This window comes from Puma concolor, chromosome D3 (assembly GCF_028749965.1).
Source record: "Puma concolor isolate L17-30 chromosome D3, mPumCon1.1.hap2, whole genome shotgun sequence".
Classification (NCBI taxonomy): domain Eukaryota; kingdom Metazoa; phylum Chordata; class Mammalia; order Carnivora; family Felidae; genus Puma; species Puma concolor.
In genome coordinates, this window is record NC_141678.1 from 819,168 (window position 1) to 840,863 (window position 21,696).

The 21,696-nt window shown below is 62.6% G+C and overlaps 1 protein-coding gene across 11 annotated transcripts in view; it reads right to left on the bottom strand.

Moving 5' to 3' along the window:
• The window catches only part of FBRSL1 (fibrosin like 1), a 79,433-nt gene extending 66,213 nt beyond the window's left edge, over positions 1-13,220 (bottom strand). For 4 of the 11 annotated variants that reach the window (XR_015242139.1, XM_086681366.1, XM_086681364.1 and 1 more), the window contains exon 1: positions 12,734-13,170. Coding sequence is in view for 10 of the 11 variants with exons in the window: in XM_086681366.1 (XP_086537492.1) it covers positions 12,734-13,012 (279 nt within the window). In the remaining variant the exon portion in view is untranslated. Of the gene's footprint in view, positions 1-12,733 lie in introns of all 11 variants that reach the window. The other 7 variants (XM_086681372.1, XM_086681370.1, XM_086681368.1 and 4 more) reach the window with 7 other exon arrangements.
• Positions 13,221-21,696: the final 8,476 nt, after the last annotated feature.

A 21,696-nucleotide genomic window follows, 5' to 3' on the forward strand; every position in this document is an offset into this window, starting at 1 on the left:
ACAACGGGATAGATGGACGGAAGGGCAGACGCGCTGCAGAGCACGTGTGGTGAGCCGTCAACCGCAGAGCGGGCCGTGGGCTCCACGAAGGCCTCCGTCTAGGCCCTGCCTCCGCCCCTCTGTGGGTTCCGGAATGGCCTCGGGGCAACTCCAGGCCACCTCTCCAGACACACCCAGTCACCACATCTCTCGCGCGTCCGGTCAGCCACAAGCCATTCAACGCCTCACACCTTCTGTAAACCCGCTATGACACTGCTTGTGTCTTCTGAACAACAAACCGGGAAACTAAACTGTCCGAACCCTTGAAGTATCAGTGACGGCCCCCCCCCCCCCCCCGCCTGGACTTGGTCCAGCTCCATCCCGCCCACAGCCGGACACCCTCGCTTTCCTGGGCTGGAGGCCGCGGGCCAGTGGGGGCAGGTGAGGCCCTCGGGCAGGAGCTCCCGTGTCTGGAAGAGCAGGGGAGCCGGGAAGGCGCCTGGCCGGGGCCCCGCAGAGGGCGAGCCGGCAGGCGGCAGGCCCCGGCGACACCACAGGCTCCCTCCTGGCTCCAGCAGGCAAGAGGCCCGGTGCCGCACCGGGATCCAGAGGCGGCCGCCCCCCACCCAGCCACTGCCCTGAGAGTGGCCCCAGGCATCTCTGAGCTGTGCGTCCTGGGGGCTCCCGGCCACAGGACTCAATAGACCCTGCCTCGGGGCACTGCTGCGACGTCTGGCTGGCCCTTTCCCGGCACCGCCAGGCCGGGGCTGGCCCTCCCTCGTTATGCTGACCCCGACCCCGCGCGAGGCAGGGCCAGTTCTGGAGGCTCGCCCAAGCCCAGGTGCACGCTGCCAGAGTTCTGCGCCCTCTGAGCCTGCTCTGGCGGTAGTGCTGCCCCTGGTCCCAATCGCGGGGCCCCCCTCATCACCCGACTGGGGCAGCTGTGCCCAGACTGTGCCGACCGCCCTGGGCGGGGCCAAGCCGTCACAGCAACGACGGCCCCACCAAGGGCCAGGGCACGTCCGCAAGCAGAGAGACCCTCTGGAGAGATCCGCAGGGAGGGAGGCCAAGGCGAGCAGTGGGCTGGCGTCTGAGCCACGGGACACGCGGTGCGCTGCTCGGGGACCCACGCCACGCACCCGGAGGAGCGGAGCGCGCGCCCTGCCGAGGCCGCAGCGATGGTGTGGGGCGAGCCGGGACCACCTCCAGCGGTCAGGGTCAGGGCCGGGTCATGTGTTCACGGGCTGCCTTCTGCCCACAGACCCGTCTGTGAGCCGCACGGACAGAAGGGCAGAAGCGGCCAAACACGGCGGTCCCCCCACCCTCGAGGCCTGAGGCGACGGCCCCACGGCGATGCTCCCAGAGCCCCAGCAGCAGCGAGGCCCCCGGTCCCCCCGGGGCCACGAGGGGGTAGGGGTGCTCGGTGACGTGAGACCAGTGATTAGATTTTCGTGTAGCAATTTTATGGGACTGTTTTCAGTTCCCCTGACTGTTCTCACTATGCAGTACCCATAAGATCTCTGACTGCACTTCGGTAAACCGACAGCGCACAGACACGAGTCGTTATAGCCGGCAAACACAGACCCAGATTCTCTCTCACCGAGGGCTGAGGCTGCCAGTTCCTACGTGGGCCGGGCCCCTCCAGCTCCCAGACCCAGCAGGCAAAGGCATGGTGCCGCAGCCAGGTGGGCACCCCTTGCGCTCCCGGAGCTGCGCTGGGGCCTCTCCCCCGGCACCTGGGTCTGAGCCCCCAGGGTCACAGAGAACCCACCCTTCATTGCCAAGCACGGGCACCCCCTCGGTGGAGTGGAAGGCCTGGCCCACCTAGGACTCACCCTCCCCGGCCCACCTCCCCACCCTGCCTGGCCGAGGCTGCTGGTCTCCCAGAACCTCTGGGACTCAGGGCCTCCAGCAGACCTTGCTGGCTCACAGTTCTGTCAGCAGCTCTTCCTTGTTCCAAAAGCTCAGGCCGAATTCCACCCACTGCTCACCTGGCAGGCCGTCATCCCTAACCTGGAAGCCCTTCGGCACACATGCACCCCAGGGCCTTGGCACAGCTGTTCCGTCCACCCTGGCATCTATGTGGCTCACTCTCCCTCACCTGTTAAGTTCTGAATCAAACTTCTCCACCCGCCCGCAAGTAAAACCCACGCCCTGCCTGCTTTCGGCGCCATGAGTCCCCCTCCCTGGCCCCAGGGCAGAGACCACAGTACAGGTGTCTCCTTCCATGCGGTCAAGAGAGCGCATGGTTCAGTGCAGGGTCTCTACCCAAGAAGGACCACCTTCCTCCCCCACCTCGGCTACCAAGGAGGCAGCTTGTCTACTGCCCCCGCCCCCCGCCCCGCGCCCCCCCCCCCCCCCCGAGTTGACCAACCATCCCTGTTGTCTGGGACCGAGAGGGTTCCCTGGATGTGGGACTCACAGTGCTAAAACCGGGGCGGTCCCAAAGAAACGGGAGGCCCCGTGAACCAGAACAGCAGCACCCTCCTATTACAGACCACCTTCAGCAGAGTCACAAAGAACTGGAAGACAGGAGGGGATGACAGGGTCCCTCTGCCGGGCCCACCGTCCCGCCCCGGGCCCCCCACGTCCAGGTGCAGCAAGGCCTGGGGCACCGCTGACACCCGCTGCTGACCACCGTCCAGACTCAAAGGCCGACGGAGATGGCCTGGAAGTCCCTGCGGGCAGCGGCCTCCACCCTGGCATGGGGACCTCGGGCTCTGATGCTGGGACGGCACGCCTCCCTGACCCGTCCCCTCCTCGGTGCACACCCACACCAGATGGACAGCGCTCCCTGCCTGAGAGGCCCCTCAACCCACCGGTGCCGTGGCTACTCGAGTGTAACCCTGCCCTCGAGGACCGTCCCCTGCAGGCCTCACAGACACCTCGGCTGCTCCAGAACCTTCCAGAGCCTGCCTCGTGAGCCTTGGTCCCTCTGGGTCAGTCTCCTGCTAGCTCACAGCACTCCTCCTCGGCACCCTGCTTCCAGGCGCCGCTCACAGGGTGTCCTACACGCTGGGACACCCGGCGAGGCACAGAGCCGGGAGCTGGGAGTCGGGCCAGCAGGGGCAGGACAGCTGCCCGCAGAACCACTGCAGCCTGCCCTGCACTCTAGTGGGGACCCCCCACCTCAGGCTCTGTGAAAACACTCAGTCCTTCCCATGTCTGTCCAGCGCCCATCAGCCATCACACACTGCGTGGTTGTTGGGGCAGAGGAGACCCACCCCGTGGCCAGGGACAAGTGGATCAGATGCTGACGGCGACAGGCACTCTGAATCAAGGCATGGAGGTGGAGGAGGGTGGCGGGCACAGAGCCCGAAGCAAAGAGGGACCCGGATAACGGACAGGCAGACCCCGCTCCGGGCCACCCGCCCAGGTCTGCACCTGAACACCACAAGACGCACCCTCCCACGGCCCCGCACGCACACCCTGCTGCAACCCCACACTGTGACCCTGTGCCGACCCCCCAGGCCGCCATCTAACCCACATTCGACTGATTTTTGTGTTCACAACCGCTGTCCCGGCAACCGGGTTTGGAGGGCAGTCTCTGGCCAAGCTCCCCCCCAGCCCTCCACACACAGACAGCACGCCGTGCACCAGCCCACGACTGCCGGAGCCGGCCCCAGGCTCTCTGCCTTGCGAGCCCCCCTCAGTCTCTGGGACCTGCTCAGCTGCCACACATGGTGGGGGCTGCCCAGGGAGGCCAAAGCCAGGGCCACTGTTGCTGAAGTGTCTCCTGCCTCTGTTTTGTCCTGTGGTGGGGGACAAAGAGAACAGACCTCAGGGGCAGCTCAGAGAAGGGCTCTGGAGAGGGGACAGGGAGGGGCTCAGGACCATATGGGAAAAACTTTTAGCTCATCACCCCCACTTTCCAGATGAGGAAAACAAGGCCCAGAGCAGGCAGGGGGCTACCTAGGGGCCACATGGTGAGAAAGAGAAGTGAATTTAAACCGGGCATCTTGGGGCGCCTGGGTGGCGCAGTCGGTTAAGCGTCCGACTTCAGCCAGGTCACGATCTCGCGGTCCGTGAGTTCGAGCCCCGCGTCAGGCTCTGGGCTGATGGCTCAGAGCCTGGAGCCTGTTTCCGACTCTGTGTCTCCCTCTCTCTCTGCCCCTCCCCCGTTCATGCTCTGTCTCTCTCTGTCCCAAAAATAAATAAACGTTGGAAAAAATAAAAAAATAAAAATTAAAAAAAAAAAAAATAAACCGGGCATCTGGAGTGGGCTCACTCAGTGGGTGGGGGACAGGGGAGGAGTCAGAGGAAGCACCCTGAACTTGCTCCTGGGAGATGGGCCCGAGCATAGCATGTGCAAAGGCCCTGAGGCAGAAGTGTGTGGGGCCCCAGGTGAGGGGGTGGGCAGGGCCGAGCCTCAAGGAGAATGTGGGTTCATTCCATGGATGACAGACAGGGGCCTGCCCTCAGAGGATCTGGGACAGGCAGAGAGATGACCTCAGGAGCAAGGGGCCCCTGGCTTTATCCAGGAGACGATCTACATGAATTCCTGACAGATCCCCACTGGGGCTACAGATGGAACCAGGTGCTGAGGGGGAGGCATGCAGCGTGTGGAACAGCACTGACTGAGGGCTAGCCAGAGGCCTGTCAGGGTCTGACAGCCAGTACGTGGGTCTGGGGCAAGGGGCCAGAGGGGACAGCTGCAATGGGTAAGGTCAGAGAGCTGATGGGTCATGGCAGATCCCAAGGGTCCCTGTGGGGGCTCTAGGTCTGAGGGGTGGGAGCCCTAGGGCCACATGAACAGCCTTCCCCAAGGCTGGGGAGTGTTTGCGGGGGGGGGGGGGGAGCGGCAGGTGCTGGCCACCCAAGGCAGCACGGCACCCGTAGCCTCCAACCCCAGCCCCCCTGAGGTGCACACACCCGTGCCCCATGCCTGGTTTCAATCCCATGCCGGCTGCAGACTGACTCCCCTTGCCTCAGCGCCCTTGTCTATACAGCGGCGACAGCACGGCTCCTGCTGGAGGAGCTGCCGGGAGGTGAAATGAGCGAACGCCTCATCTGGTGCAGAGGAGACACGGCACTCTGCCCTGACCTCGGCCCTGGTCACCGTCCTCCTGACCCTCGTGACTTTCAGCATGGCTGCACCTCAGGCTGGGCTCTGGCCTCCTGCTCCTCCCTGGCAACGGGGTACAGGCGGCAGCCTTCCGGCAGGGCCACCCACGTGCCCACACAATGGCTGCCCTGCCTCTCCGACCACCTGCTGACACCCCGCTCTCACCAGAGCCCCCACCTTCGTCCAGGGCCCACGGGCACCTGCAGCTCGGCCAGCCGCGTGGAGTCCAGGGAGCGGCCCGCCCCGAACAGCTGCTCCGAGAAAACAGCAGAGCCGGGGCCCCCGCAGCGCCTCGCTCGGCTGGAGTCTACGCTGGGCTGCCGGGAGGGTGTGGGGAGGGACGTGGATGTGCCCCCCTGGCCTTTCTGCAGGGGCATCCTTCTCCCCACGCACACACCACTCACGTGCTGGGCTGGGCAGCAGGGTCCTGGTACACAGTCCTGGGGGGCTGAACAAGGCCGGTAACTCGCTGGTCAGTTTCCTTTCTTTAGCTGCTCGGGTGAACCAGGGCACCAGAACAGGCTCCACGTGGAACCAGATGCCACACCTGCCCAGAGTCCCCGGAGCACTCAATTCCATGTGGGTTTCAGATTCCGGATCCCAAGGGAGAAAGTGCCTCGGGTGCCCTTGGGACCCCAGCCCGGCCGCCCCATCAAGCTTCTCTAGGCATCCCAACCTGGTTGTGACTACGTCAGGGCACCCTGGTCAGGCCTGTGCCCGACGCTACTCTACTCTGTGCCTGACGCAGTTACTCTTCCACCAGGGGCCATAAACACAAGCCTGGTGCCTCAGTTTCCCCCTCAGTTTCCCTAAAGGGCCGACCACGGCCCCCGCCTCTGGGAGCTCCGTGAAGGGCATGCGAACCACAGCGGTCAAGGCCGGGATGATGGTGGCTCCCGTGTACGCCCTGCCCAGTCACTGTGCAGCTGCTGCTCTCGGGCTGCCCCAAGAACATGCCAATGCCCAAGCCCACGGTGGGAGCAGTTTCCGGACTCTGGTGTCCTTCCTCCAGAAAGCAGCCACTGCCCTCCCGAACAGAATGCAGGGGGACAGGGCCTGAGGTCTCACACCTGCCAGCTCACAGGCAGCCCTTCTCAGGAGCTCCTGTCCCATGCCAGCCTGCTCCGGGGGTTGGGGGTGGAGTGCCCTGCTGACCCTGTTTCCAGCAAGCTGGTCCCACAGAGCCCTTACCCGTCACCTGCTTCCCCATCCCAAAGGGAGCTGACACGGGTCTCGAACCAGCCACCAGCAAATGAGGCAGGAAAGCTGGGACCCCAAGTGTTCTTTCCAGGTGTGGGATGAGTTGATGATTCTCATGCCACTCTGTTCCAGAGCACAAGGCAAGATGCAGCGGGCACGAGACCACATGGCAAGGCACTCAGGGACAGCCTGCTGTCACGGGGCCAGAGAAGGAACACAATCATCACACAGAAGGGTGAGTACAGCACACGGATCACTTCTGGTGTGAGCGCAGACCCCTCCCAGGCGGGACACAGCAGCCACACGGAGTCCAGGGGAAGCAGGAGCCCAGCCGGAAAGGACGGGGCTCCCACGCGGTGCCGTGGAGGTGCTGACAGACGCCACAGGGCAGGAAGGGAGATAGCAGGGATGGCTGCCTCAGTGGCCAACGGGAAACCTAGACGCTCTGCCGGGAAACTGTCAGAACCGAGAAGGAAATTCTACAAAGTGCCCAGGTACAAACACTGAAGCAGCCAATCAGAAAACAGAACAACCCAGGCCCGAGGCAGGACAAGTCAGCAAATGCACAGACCCTCCGCAGGAAGAGGCCCGTACCACGGTCAAGGACAACGGCCTCCCACATATCAAAATGAACAGAGCACCGCCACAGCCCCCGCCCCCGCCCCCCGCCCCAGGTCTAGGAGCTTCTCTCGGGAAACAAGCACACAGGAGGTTCTGGGTGGGGGACACCTGAGTCTGCAGGGTGGGGTGGGGGGGGGGGAAACAGACGGTAAGCCGGGAGGGGCTGGGGCAGCCTGGACGCAGGAGTTGAAGACTCCCTGCCAGGGAAGGGGGTATGTGATCGGACAGTGAGTCACCCTGACAATTGGGGAAAGAATCTTCTGGGCAGGGGACAGAGAAGACAACAAAGGCCAGAAGTGTGCCAATGTGTGTGTCTGAGGATTCTCGGGGGGGGGGGGGGAGGGAAGGGGGGTCAGGAGTGAGGGGCTGGCTGGGGTGGGGTGTGGAGGGGCCCCAGTAGGGGCAAGGTTACTGAATTAGAAGTTTACAGCAGAGAAGCTGATGGGCCCAAGAGGCCAGGGGGGGCGGTGGGGACAGGGGCCAGCTCTGTGAGCTCATGAGCATCTGCTGCCCGCTGGGGCGGGGGTCGGGGTGACCATCTTGCAGCAGGCCCAGGACAATGGATGGAGGGGGTGAGGCCCTTTCCTGGAGCTCCAGGACGGGGTTTCCCTACGTGTAGGCCTGTCCTCTGCTCTGTCCACGCCACAGAGCTGCTGCCCCAGACGGGGTCTGGAGCACACAGACGTGCACAGGGATTTACACATGTGCACAGGGATTTACACATGTGCCCAGGCAAAGACACACCCCAGATGTGTGTATCCACATGTGCGCGTGCACATACACAAATATACCTCGGACGTGGACACACCACACACACGCACGTGCCATGGACCTGAAACTCTGTCTAGAAGCTCAGAGCGAGGGCAGAGGGAAAGTGGGCTGTGGCCTGCCGCAGGGGTGCCCCCACGGCCCGTGCTGCCCCTCCCGGCCAAGCCCACTGGCTGGAAGGGGAGGCTCCACCTCCCGGTGTAGCGCGGCTTCTTCCGGGCACTCGAGGTCAGCCGCCTCTGCCGCCATCGGTCCCGTGCGGGGCCACAGTGTGGGCAGGACAGGGAAACTGAGGCCCAAGACCCTCACCTGTGCCCAGGGGTGGCAGGGACAGCGAGCTACACAGGGCCACCACGTGTCAGGAGGACCACGGCCACCTCCACCGCGCTGTGCCACCGTGCGTGAGCGTTCACCCTATGGCCTCACCGCCCACGACAGGAGTGCGGCGAGGAGTGGACCCCTCCCAGCCCGTGCGTAGTCAAAGGCTCTGCAGACCGTCGAAGCCCACGGAGCTCAGATGGGGCAGCCCTTCCCCAGAGGTCAGGCAGCGGACCCAGGGCGGCGCGGGCACCTACTGCCACTCCTGCAGCCCGGAAAGGCCATCCCTTTAGAAGTCACGCAGACCACTGCCCTCTCTGCTCAAGCTCAGATTCATCCCAAAGAACATCTAGAAGACCCAACACAAGTTTCAGTCGAGACTCAGGAGGTGTCTGTGGTCTGGTGCTATGCTGGGCAGATCCCAGATGAGAGCTCGGCCACCCTGGGCTTCAGTCTCCGCATCTACGGAGGGCTGTGTGAGGACAGCGCCCTCGGCCGTCCGCGTCCCCGCTGCTCCCGTGACACACCTTCCCACAACAGGGCGCTGACCCACAGGACAGGAGAGCCCAGTCCACGCTCCCACCCCACACCCAGCACACTGCTGCTGTCCAGGCAAGGCAGCGGGTGTCCACGCGGGCAGAGCAGGCCACGCCACGGCTCCACTTCCACCCAGCCGGGGGGGGGGGGGGGTCCCACCTTGGCGGGAGCAGCCCCTCCTCCACAGCAGTGGCCCTCAGGAGGACGGGGGAGCAACCCAATGCTGGCCCAAGCAGGTCCCGGGCTCGGGGCTGTGCCTGTGTCCCATGACTGCAGGCAAAATGCTCCCCCTGTCTGGGCCTCGGTTTCCCCATCTGGAGAGTAGGAGGCAGCCTGGAGGAGGTGCTCTGGCTGGTGGGCATGGACACTCCTCTCAGCACCAACTCTCCTTTGTCCCCCTTATTGGAGGGACGGGCCGGGCGCGGCACATGGCCCCCTAGATCAAGGCCCCACCTGCGGGACCAACAGCATGGGCTTTTGCACATGGACAGCGGGGCCACATCCTGACCCCCCGCACTCCTGGCCCTTAGCAACCAGACCTAGCATGACTGTGTGCCCCTCGCCCCGGGGGACACTGAACCCAGCTTGCAGAGAGATCACTACCACGGAGCCCCCTGCACGTGGCCTAGGGGAGTTCTGGCACACCGCACACCCCTCCCACGGGGCCACCGCCCATCAGGACTGAGGCAGCCTCCCCCGCCCGCCTCGAAGCCAGTGGCCCCAGCATCCTAAGGCTGGGAGAACTTGGTTATTTCTGGCAGAAATGCACAGCACACCCCTGGACAGCACTGGGAGCCGGGCAACCAGGCCAGGACCACCTGCCCGCACAGCCATTCACCTGCTGATCTGGCCACAGGGAGGCCGGGGCAGGGTTTCTCAGCACAGCTCTGTGTACGGCTGGTCGGGTTACCTAGACAAGGCGTAGTGATCGGTAGGGGAAACAATTAGAGAGAGGAAGTCACCTGTTAACCACAGCTAGAACTTCGGGTGTTTTCCTCTTCATCTTTACTCTCAGGTACGTACCTCTTAGACACACACGCAGGAGTGGTGAATAACCCTTTCTGTCTAGCAAAACGGGAGGGATGTAAGAGTACACATCTGTGTGGGTACATCTACACAACATGCTCTGGAAAGGCCAGGAGCTGGTGAGAATAATTACTGCGGACGTCCTGGCCGGGGCTGAGAATTTTCTCAGGACAACCCCTTTCACTGATACCGACCTTTGAACCAGGGGCAAGTGTCTTGCTGTCTGAAATCACATTAACAAAGAATTACACAGGTGCCAAACCAGAAGGGTGGTTTCCGCCGGGTGCCAGTGGTACACGGCTTTCTCAAGAGCTGGGCACCGACAGGGTGTGGAGGGAAGGGCCAGCACACAGGCACCCCGAGGAAGGTGCTGGCAGGCGCACGGCAGGTCTGCAAAGTGAATCTCCCAGGGGACCTAGGGGCTGGTACCACCTGACCTGTGGCCTAAGGGTTGCCTTTTGCATTAGGGAGGAAGACCAGGCAGAGCGTTTCAATTCTGCCCTGGCCTGTCTGTCCTCCAAGGGCCTTCCCATCACCTCTGGAGACAGAGATGTCACAGGAACCAGGATGGCAGGAAACATCTATCTGTCCCCAATGTTCCTGGCTGGTGAGAGCAAAGACAGCTTCTGTCCCGCTACCAAACCACAAGACCCCTGTTCCACCACCACCTGCTTCCTGCTCCCACTCTGTTAAACAGAGAATCAGAAAGTTGACGAAGGACGAGGGCTCAGGAGTGCACACCCTGGACTCGGACACCGAGCTCCGGCCATCCAGCCCCAGACTCCTGTGGGGACAACACCGTGAGCCAGACGGGACCCGGGAGCCCTCTCCTCAGCCAACAACACTACTGCCCCACGCGTGTGGCCACGGCATCTCACAGAAGTGGCTTACGATCCTCAGCCACACGGGGCAAGGACTCGTCCTCCCTTAGGGGCAAACACGGGTGTGTACGGGGGGGGGGGGGGGGTGGTGGTGCTGGAAGGGTGGGGCCAGGGGCTTGGCTGGGGCTTGCGGGGGCAGGGTAGGCCGCACCCTCAGGACAAAGGAAAGGAGGACTCCTGGACATTGGCACTCTCCAAACGTCCTGGGCAGGTCTACCCGACATTTGGTCGTTCCTGCCCCGGGGGTTGGCAGCTTGACATTCACGGCACTGGGCCTCAGCGTCCCCAACTGTACCATGGGGTTCGGGGACAGACTCAGAACGGTGTCCGCTTGGATACGTGTTCGCTGTGTGCTAGTCACTCAATGTGCTTATGAGTTATCTGAACTCTGGGGAAAACCACTACGCTTTAGCAAGAAAAGAGCCCGAACAACAGAACCCATCTAGAAGTTGTGACTCGTGCAGAAGCCCCGTACTTTCCAAGGCAGGCGGATCCCTCCCTGGCTCAGCAGGGCAGAAAAAGGGGCCTGCTGATGTGGCTGTATGAACGCCAAGCCGAAAGCAGACTCAGGCCCTCTGTGACCTGACCGGGACGGGTCTGAGCCCCCAAACCCGCGGCTACACTTCCAGTGTTCCTGATGCCAGAGGGTAGGAACAGCCAAAGCCGCCGCGGGCAGCGCGTGCAACCGGCGGGCTTATGTCAGCGGGGTGCAGGGGGGCCTCTGGCGCAGCCTTCCTGAACAGCGGTGTCTGCTCTCGCTCCTTCACTCCGCAACATGCACGGGGCAGGGGAACTCACGAACGACACACAAGACACACGTGCTGCCTGCTCTCTTCCAGCCTACAAGTTCTGGTGGGGAGAGAGCCAACACGGAGAGCGAGTAAATCACCGGATGGCTTCAGACAGAGAGTGGCCACTGAAGGAAGGAAAGTGGGAGATCGACAGGGCAGAGGCGGGGAAGGAGGGATGCCCCTTCAGAAGGTCGGTGGGGGGGGGGGGGGAGGTCTCTCTAGGTGACATCTACGCTGAGACATGAAGGCTCCTGAAGACCTCAGCAGAGGGGACAGCAGGAACGGGGGCCCCGAGGCAGCAGAACCTCACAGGGGCTAACAAGCTGGTTCGAGAGGACGTCGGGTGGGAGAGGCCAACTGGATGGTTGCGGAGCCTTGGGGACCAGTTAGGGTTTTGCTTGTTCCCCACCTGGCGGGGCAGGTACATGTGCAGAAGGTGGCTGGCGTGAGCACTCTCAGAAACCATAGGACACAACTTGGCCACCCCTTCTCAGTTCGGAGCTGTGGCATGTGCCACCCCCCCAAAAAGCGTCTTAGCTGGGGACCCCTTGATCCGGGAATGATGTCAGGCCCCCTAGGGATGCAGGGGTAGGGGGGTGCTGCGTGGTGGGTGTAAATGCCCCGCCTTTGTGCATCCACCTGCCCAGACAGAAAGCAGCAAACCTGTCCCTGGGCCACCTCTCCTTGGCCGCCAGCCTCTGACACTCAGACTGTCCACAGACCTGGAGGACCTTAGGGACAGGGTGCGCTGCAGGGGCCTGCAAGGTAGGCCTGTCCCCTCTCCCAAAGCTCAGCCTCTGACTGGGGATCCCAGGCCACTGGCCCCAAGGCCCAGGAAAAGGAAGGGGGCTGTGAACTGAGCCATCTCTGGGACCCCAAACGCAGCAGATGCCGGCCTTTCCAAATAAGAGCTGCATGGGGCCCCTGCAGGGTGTGGGGCTGGCCAGCACGCCTACATCGCTCTAGGAGACAGGGGCTCCCCACTCGCCCCACTCGCCAGATCTCTAACAGTCAGCATTCATGTCCTTCTCCACTCACCTGGGTCCATGCAAGAAGGGCAGTATTTGCTGAACAAATAACTCCGAGGATAACTCGGCCATACAAGCAATATTTTTTGCCACCCTATTTACCAGCCGGTGAAGACACAACCGGGAGGGAGGTCTTAGATATTACCCCTCCCCCTCCGTCTAAACAAACACCTCCAGGAGGACGAAAGGAACAGGAAGAACCTCAAAGTATCCATTCCACGACTGCCTTCACCACCGCCAGCAGCGCTCCCCTCCCCGGCACGTCCTGAGCCGGATGAAGTGAGATTTTTGGAAAAAGAAACAGCTGAAAACAGGCGAGTGTGCAACCAGACGGCCTTCGGTTTGGACAATGTAATTTAGACACTCTTCTCGCTCGCAGCTCCAGACACCAACACCCGATGCATCCACCGCAGGCTGCCGGGCCCTCCCGGAGCCACCTGCGAGGCGCGCGGGCCCCGGGCGGCCCCGCGGGGTGGGTGTGCCGCCGCCCCAGGCGCGCCCGCCCGCCGCCCCACCTACCTCCAAGGCCTCCAGCGTGCTGAAGCTGGCGATGGCGAAGCCGTCGATGACCTCCTCCTCCTGCGAGCTGGACTCGCGGCGGCGGCGGCGCGGGGGGCGCACGGCGGCGGCGCGGGGCGGGGGCGCGCGGGGCAGGCCCGCGTTCTCCTTGCCAGGCCCGGGCTCGGTCTCGTCGCCCGACGACGCGCTCTGGTCACGGGCGTCGCGGGCCGCCTCCCGGCGCCGGCCGCGGTCCCGCTGCGCGCGCGAGCGCCGGCTCTGGCGGACCTTGGCCTCCATGGTGCGCGGTGACCTTGCGGCCGCGCCGTCGGGCTCCCGCTGCCGCTGCCGCTGCGCTACGCGGCGCCGCCGGGCTCGGTGCGGGCCGCGCGGGCTCGGGCCCTGGGCGGCGGCGGGCGGCGGGCCGGGCCGGGCATGCCGCGCGGGGTTCCTCAGCCCCGGGCCCGGCGCGGCCTGGGAGCCCCGGCGCGGGCGGCCGCGCGCATCGGCGGGGCGGCCGGCGCTCAGCGGCCCTCGGCCGCGGCCCCGGGGGCGCGCCTCATGCGCGGCGGGCGGCGACGGCGGCGGGCGGAGCGCGGGCGGGGCGGGTCCCGAGCTGAGGCGCCGTGGCTCGTGAGGCTGAGGCGGCGGCGGCGGCGGCGGCGGCGGCAGCGGCAGCGGCGGCGGAGCCTGGAGCAGATAACAACTGACGTACTTCCGCCCGGCAGCCAGCGCCAGAGGAAGTGGGCGCTCCGGCGGAGCCCAGAGCCGGCCCCGCCCAGGCCCCGCCCCGACCGCGCCCCGGCCCCGCCCCCCTCCGGCGCGCCGCGGGCCCTACCGCGCCAAGGCTCCGCCCCGGGCGCCGTCCGCCCCGCCCAGGCCGGCCCCGCCCCGCCCCCTTCGCCCGAGGCCCCGCCCCGCCCTTTCAGGCTCCGCCTCTCGGGGAGGGAGCTGGGAGGCCCCGCCTCTTCCCGCCCCTATGCCTGCACCTGGACTGGCGCGTCTTCACGTGGGAGGTGCCGGGTCCAGGGGGTCTCTGCGCCTTTCCAGGCTGGGTCTCATGCCGGAAAAGTGGGGCCTCTCCAGCCAAACCAGACACGTGGGCCGATGGGGCAAGCTCACCGTCACACCCGGGCTGGGGGCTGTGGTGGGGTGCGAAGCATGGGGCTTCTTAGTCCCCGCTCCCGATGGGGAGGGCATCATCAATGCCACTGCTGATATGGGGGCGGGGGTGGGGTATTACTGGAGGAGTTCTCGCAGACCCTAGAAGTCCTGCCCACGTGTGTAGGGATGTGCGTGGAAGGGGAAGGGACCGCCGCGGCCCAGAGAGCGAGTGTGTGAAGGCCCAGTGCACGTTTCCCAGCCTTCCACTACTCCGTCCCCCAGTCTAAGCCGTCTCTCCGTGTGCCCCCTGCCCCTCTCCCTGGGGGTCTCCTGCAGGCTCTCAGCTCCAGGCAGCCTCCAGTGCTCCCCGCCCAGGTGGAGCCCTGACTTCCTGTTGCGGTTCTAGGTCAGGCTGCTCAGACTTTACAGTAAGGCGGCTCTCCCAAGGCCAGAGGAACCCAGAATGTACCCGTAGAGACTGCCTCACTGATGCCACAGGGCTGCCTGGTTTGCATAGAGATAGCAGTTTGGGCCGCAGGGGTTGAGTGCTACAGCGGAGCAGGAACTGAGGGGAAGGGACGGCTGAAGAGTTGAAAGCTACATAGAACGGTGAGCTTCCTCTTTCCCCAACAAGAGACCGCCTGGGGTAAGGAGGGACACGCAGGTGGGGAGAGGCCGTCCGTTTTCTTCAATCGTAAGCTCATTAATTCATTCAGCACATATTTACCAAATGCACTACGTCCAGTCCAGGCACCAGCACCGTCTGTGATGCTGTGACGGAGGAGACAGATGGCCCTTTCAGAAGTGGGAGGGAACATGAGCACCGAGCCAAATAAGATAATATCTGATGATAACATGAAGAAAACTGAATAGGGAGCTGTCATAGGAAGTGAGTATTGGGTGGTCCCAGAATGCCTCCGAGTGAGGATCTGAGCTGAGACCTGCAAGATGGGAAGGAGCTGACTGGCCGTGCACAGAACTGGGGAACCCTGTTTCCCTGCAGAGAGCACAGCCTCTGCAAAGGCACTGAGGCGGGGAAGCATTTGCTGGTGTGCGTGGAGAGTGAAGGAAACACAATGGATGAGCTCTGGAAGGTGCCATTTTGCTTGATGAGGAAGCACTGCCCTGGGCAAGGCTGGAGGGATGTTCTACTGTCCTCCCGTACAGGAGCTTGGGCTTTTAGTCTGTATGATCCCGACATGGCAGGGAGGGGCAGGGAGGTGTGTGGTTTGGGGGCCCTGTTGGCCGGGCTGTCCCTGGGGGCAGTTGGGAAGGCAGCTCCACATACTCTGGGTGCAGGGTCAGGACTCTCAGGCCCCTGAACTGCCAGCCTCCAACCCACCCCGGCCCCTCCCCTCCCCCCTCCTAACCTTCCTAGGGTGGGGGCAGGGCTCCCCTTCCCTTCTTCGCATTCCGGGTTTTGTTATGAAAACTCTGAATTCCGTCAGCATCATCCCTAGTGATTTGTAAGAACCTCATCAGGAAGACAGAAATGGAACCCGAACGTCTCTGTTTCTTCTTCCCGAAGACAGAAGACAGAAGACCCCCCCCCCGAAGACAGAAGACCAGAAAATGTGGGTGTGGGAGGGTGTCCCAGGATAGCGCTTCAGGATTTCATTTGGATACAGGCTTTGGGTCCATGGCCTGTTCCAAGGGCTCCATACCTGCTCTGGAGGGTACAGAAACCCACCTACACCCAGCCTGGCGCTTTCTATGGGACCTCTCCCGTCTCCCCTTCCCCACCCTCCTAGAATGAGGCTGCGCTGGGCAGGGCAGGCCTAGAAGCAGACTGGGTGAACAATCTCACTCCTCTGGCCCGGGGTCCCTGCTCTGAACAGGGCGGGCGGTGATGACCCTGCTCCCTGCAGCGGGTTGTCTGCGGGTTCAGAGAGCTCCCCAGCTCTGAAGCTGTCAACCACGTGGGCCTGGGAGACTCATGGGCATACATCTCCGGGCCCCGGAGTTCCGGGGTCATCCGGTCCCACGTGGGGCTTGAGAATCTGCAGTGGGCAGGTCTGGGGAGCACACTTGGGGAAACACAGGTTTCCGCACCACCGCAGCACCTGGCACATAGTAGGGCTTGCACATGAGTGCCGCCCCTTGTTCATGTGAAGCCGCCCACGTCCCTGAGGACGGGATCCTGGAACTCACCCCCTGCCCCCACCTCTGCCAGGCCATCCCCACCAGGGCCGGGCTCTTGATGACCGTGATAGCCTGCATCTTCTTTCTGCCCTAGTTCTGGGCATCTCACTGGCTCCCTCCCAGGCCCCTGGGGCTTGGCTTCTGCCCTACTGCCAGCCCAGGTCCCTGCTGTCCCTTCGTCGCATCCCTGAGGACCGTCCTTCCCAGTGCAATAAGGGCAGAGGGGTCCTCCCCTCCCCACAGGCAGGAACGCTGTCTCCACCGCCACCACCCCTCCACCCCTCCACCCCCTCTGCCCTAGGAGCGCTGGCCCAGCACTGCGGCCCCGAAGCCCAGCCCTCACCTGGTCACTGCACGTGGCACTGCGCCCTCCCCAGCAGAGCTCCGGGAGGCATTGCCGACAAGTAGCTCCTTCCAGGACAGCCCGGCCGCGTCAGCCCCATCAATCTTCGCGGTTGGGTTTTGCTTCAGAGTCACTGCTCCTCTGTAAGGCTGGGAGCAAACTTAATTGACATGAAATTGTATTCAAAATTCAATTTGCTCTCACAGATCCGATTCAGGCCCTATAAATCACCAGAGCCAGCTGCTCCTTTGGGGTTCAGACATGCTTTTTGCTTGCAGGGTGACAGCTGGAAAACGTGTTCTGGCTAACAGGCTGGCCCCTGGTGCCGCATCTGTGAACCAGAGGTTTGGTCCACCCTGCAGAGCCTTCCTGGTATGCGTCCCACCTCCTTCAGGTCATGGCACGTCAGTGTATTTGAGACCATTTCTGTGGCTGCAGTCTTGGTTGCGGGGGGGGGGGGGGGGGATTAGCTCATTGAGATGCTCCTCGTCCCCTAGCCATTCCCCTCTGTCCCCTAGCCGTCCCCTAGCCAAGGGTGGGCAGATACGACAGCTCCTGGGAGAAAAGCTTAGAACACACACTGCTCAGAAAGCCCTAGGACTTGAAAACATCAACATGTTTTTCTTGCTCCCAGGGCTGTAGGTTGACCTGAGGGGCTCTGCTCCAGGCCGTGGGTCGGGTTCAGACCCCCAAGTGTCTCTCTCCTCTCCCTGTCTCTCTCTCTCTCTCTCTCTGGGACCCAGGTGGCAAGAGATGAGCTACATGGGTCATTCTCTTTGCCAAACCCGCAGGGCCAAGCAAACCACACAGATACCCTGAAAGCCTCTTCTCTAAGCCTGGCATCTTGTCTGTTCATATACGATGCCAAGCAAGTCAGGTGGCCGAGACCGTCCCACACGGTCGGTCGGAAGCCCGTGCCTGCCACTGAGGGGGGGGCGGGGGGGGGCTGGTAATGCAGAGTCACGTGGCAGGGAATGGGTGTGGCTCTGTGACAGAGGAAGTAAACATGTGGGGACTATTTTCCCATTTGTCACAGCCTGTTCCTGGAATCCCAATCTGTCTTGAGCCCTGTATTCAAGAGACTGAACTTTGGGGTGCACCCATCCCAAATGCTCCCCTTCCCCTAATTCCTGCTCCTCAGGACCTGCTCTGTGGTCAGTTTCTGAGGCTGCTCCTGCCCTGGGGGCTCCCCACATCCTGCCCCTCCCCCCCCCCCCATCCACACCCTCCATCATCGGTCCTGACACCGCATTCCCTCCCGGAGGCCAGTGGCTGGCTTCCTGCTGAGCAGGGAGCCCCGCATGAGAAACCACCGGCATGTCCTGACAGGCAGACGTGAAAGCAGGGCCGATTCACCCCAGAGGGCCTGCAAGGCACCCAGGTTTGCCCCAGTCGCACACGGAGCTGGGATCCATGGTGCCCTGCCCCCAAGCTGGCCAGGGCAGCTCCAGGCCTGCAGCCAGAGGGCTCCCGTCCACCTCCTGCCACCTCCCGGTCCCCATGAGGTGAGGGCTCTGTGGGGTAGTTGTCATGTGGGTGGAGGCGGCTTGGGTTTGTCTGGAGTATTTTCACAGCAGCTGCCGGCCACCCTGGAGACAGGCCCATGCCCAGCCTCCTGTCCCCACCGCCTGGTCCCTCTGTCATAGCAGGCCAGGAACCCAGTCCCACAGACGGTACCCCCGAGACCTCTCCAGCACGAGTGCCCTCTCCTGCTCTCCTCTGTGAGCGCGTCTGTTCCAGAAGAGCAGCCTTGGGCCCGACTCGGTGCCAGCGCACAGAGGGGGGCGTAAGCAAAGTGTGCTTTGAGCGGTCATCGAGGCTCTCTGGCTGTCCTTGGACGGTGCTTTCCAGCCGGCCTTGCCCCGGGCCAGGAGAGGGAGGTTGCTGCGAGGAAGCAGTGTCTGCAGGGCAGGGAGGTCCAGGCCTGCGTGGTCTGAGTGGTGCTGACAGCAGGCTGGGCCTGTGAGAGGCAGGAGAGGGACAGACGCCCTGGACTCACCGGGCTCTGACCGTGGAAGTCGACAGAAAACCCAAACCCGAACTGGCTGAGTCCACAGTGGTGCTTCAGAGTATACCTGGGCCATAAGTAGGACCGGCTCAAGAGACTGGCTTTGCCTGGGGAGGTGAGGGCTGCCGTGGCGTCGGCCTGCCAAGTTCAAGGTCAATGGTCACAGTTTTTTCAGACCCTTCAGAGGGAGCCCGGCCTGGCTGACACCTTGATCTAGGACCTCCATCTCCAGAACTGTGACAGAGCAGGTGTCTCTCGTTCTAAGCCACCCAGTCTGTGGCCACGGGAGATGACCGCAGGCTTGTACCTGCCTGGCGCCCCCACCTGGGCCTGGCCACGCCTTGCCTTGGTCCATGGCAGGGATAGAAGCAGCTGTGTGCCCACTCTGAGCCCAGACTTGAGAGACCTTGTGTTCCTGCCTGTTGTCCTGTGCCTCTGCCACAGCCTTGAGGAGGGTGTGACCAGGCTGGCCCGCTGGTCCCAGACACCAGGGACTAATGCTGTGGTCACGGTGCCCAGGCCTCACCCTGGAATGAGTCCAGTTGACATGAATGGGCACAGCCCACCTTCAGAAATATGAACCATAGACATGGGTTGTCCAAAGCTGCCAGGATCCTGGGGTGCTTGTTTCTCAGCACTTTTGTGGGCTTGCTGACAGGTGCAGGTGGGGGTGAGGCATGGAGGGGCCAGGCAGCCATGTGGGGAAAGGCCTTGAGTAGCTCCTCCAAGGTGGCTGGGTGCCTTTGGGCATAGACTGTGCTGAGCCCACCTCTCGGGGACCGAAACGTTTCTGCTCTGTCAGCCTAGGCTATAGGGACAAGCAAGCCATGGGCGACTTTCGGAACATCTATGTTGTGCCGGGGAGGGAGTGGTGATCTCAAGAGAGGCAGACCTGGCCCCCCAGGCCCTGCGATTGGCCGAGGCAAGTACTTAGCAGATCATTGCACTCCAAGTTACCGATTCCTTTCATCTTTCAGTTTCCGCAGGGCAGAGGTGACAAAGCCACCTTTGACTTTGTGGAAGTGAGCGAGGAAGCACAAACCCCTCTTCCAGGGAGTGTGACCGTGAGGGAGAACATGACGGAGAACATGACGTGGACGGTAGCTGGGCGGGAATGTGGGGCCGTGTGGCCGTGTGACAATAATGACGCTGATAATACTGACGGCTATCAGTTGCTGGGAACTTATTATTATCAGATATGATTCCAAACACTTCCTCATGTTAACTCTTTTAACCTTTACGAGACTTTTAGTTGGTAGGTCGTGGTGTTAACTGATTCTTAATAGCAATTCTTCATAGTCTCCTACCAGAAAAGTGTTGCATGTTACCCACGCAACAAGCAAGAAACAGAACATTGCTCCCGGCACTGGCTTTGCTTTTCTTACTTGCTGCTTTACGGATACAACATGGCTGCTGCAGCACCAGTCGTCATGTCCGCACTCCAAAGGCCTACGCAGAGAGGAAAGCAAACTGGGTGCCAGTCCCAGGAGTTCTCATGGATCAGAACGTAGTCTCGTGGACATTAATTGTTGTAAAGGGGGCTGGGAAAATGAAAATCTGGCAAGGGGCGGGGTGGGGGAGGACTTTACTATGTCTGCCTTAAACCAAGTGTGATTCGTCATAAGGCCAAAGGAAGACGGCCATCTTTCCTGTGGTCAAGGGGTTTCTGCCTCTGAGGGAACACATGGGGCTAGGGGAGCAGGGGAGCAGGGTGTGTATGGCTGTTTGGGGACAGGGCGCGCTGCCCCATCATGCTGATTTGGTAACAGCGCCCTCATTTTCCTCTGGCGTCACTCTCTCCTATACCCATTTGGTGAAATTAGGGGGGTGTTAATTCCATCCCTGGCTCCAGGTGTAAGCTCATCAGTCAGTTTTGCCAATGGAAAAATCCCATTTCCTTGTCCCCGGTGATGGGTCCAGGCGTGGGTGGCCATCCTCGGAAGGGACGATCACTCTTTCCGTCAGGGTTTGGAGGCAGGTGGGTGTCAGCTGGGGCTAATGGCTGCCACGTTGCCATCGCGAGGCGAGGAGTGCCTACTCCGGAAGGGATCCCACACGGAGCACAGCTGAGCAAGGAGACGGAACTACGTCCTGAAGACGCTTTTAACTTCTGGATCCCGCTGTGCCTGAGGCCAGAACGTCCCATGGACTTTACAGACACACGATTCAATACATTCCCTTTTCGTTCAGGCCAGTTTATGTTGAGTTTTCCGCCACAAGCACAGCAGAGTGCTGTCTGAGACGACCCTGTCACCCGTCAGAAGCCCGTGCAAGCCACAGGGCCCGGGGGGGGGGGGGGGGCCGGGTTTTCTAGTCCCTGTGCCTCGAGGCGTGATCCTCCTCCCCAGGCCCCTGACTGCCCTCAGGCAGGGCTGCTGCTCTGGCCGGCAGTGGCCCCAGGGAGTGGGCACCTGCAGCTGTCAGGCACCAGGCTGGCTTTTGTGTCTTTGTTTATCCGGCAAATGCTTCCTGAGCTCTGTGGGGCTTCTGAGGTCCGGCAGGACAGCATTTGTATTTGCCAGCTCTTTTTTTCCCAGACGCCCAGCCTCGGCGTGGGTGAGGGACGTGGGTGTGAGGGCACCTCGGGCTGCCGGCATCAGTGCTCCTTGCTAGCTGTTTCCTGCTTCACGGCTCACCTAATGCAGCTGCGAGGGGCCGGGCTACGCCGTGGCCACCTGCTCTGGTTGCCTGGGTAACTGTGTACCCCTCGCCTGGCGGGGGCGGGGGGTGAGGAGGCGATGGGGCTCTGCTCCACGCGGTGATTCAGGGGTCCGGGAACATGGAGCGTCTGCCATGGCCCCAGCTGTGAAAGGGAGCCCAGAGGGAGCCCCCCGATGTGCGATGCCTGGTCCCCTAGGTGACACGTGACAGAGCAGCCACAGGAGCCCCCCAGATACAAGAGGAAGCCGGGAACTGGGGGGCCAGCGGCTACCTCTGCAGCAGCGGGTAACGGTGCTGGTGTGTGGACGGCCCCGATGCACACCGGCTGCTGCTCCTGTCTTTGTAAATTGCCAGACTCACACTCGGAGGCTCTGTTTTCTGGGGCCTCGGAGATCAGGCAAGGTCTGAGTTTCAGGGTGGTTCAGGTCAGCGTTCCCCCTGAGCACCCCCTCTGCGCTGGGCCCTCTGTGGGAGACACCAGACACCGTCCCCGCCTGGGACACGGAGTCTCCGTTTCAAAGCTTCCGAACCTGATCTGATTTCCGCCGCAGGCTCGCCTGTTTGGTGGGAGGGGGTCGCTCGCCAAGGTGCTTGAACACCCGCGGGCAGATGGGACCTTCCTCTGCCGCAGTCCCCACCCCTCCCTCTTCCCTTCCCCCCCGTGTGCCTGGCCTGCCTGTCTCCTGTCCATCTGCACAGGCGTCTGTGGTGCTGGATCCCTTACCT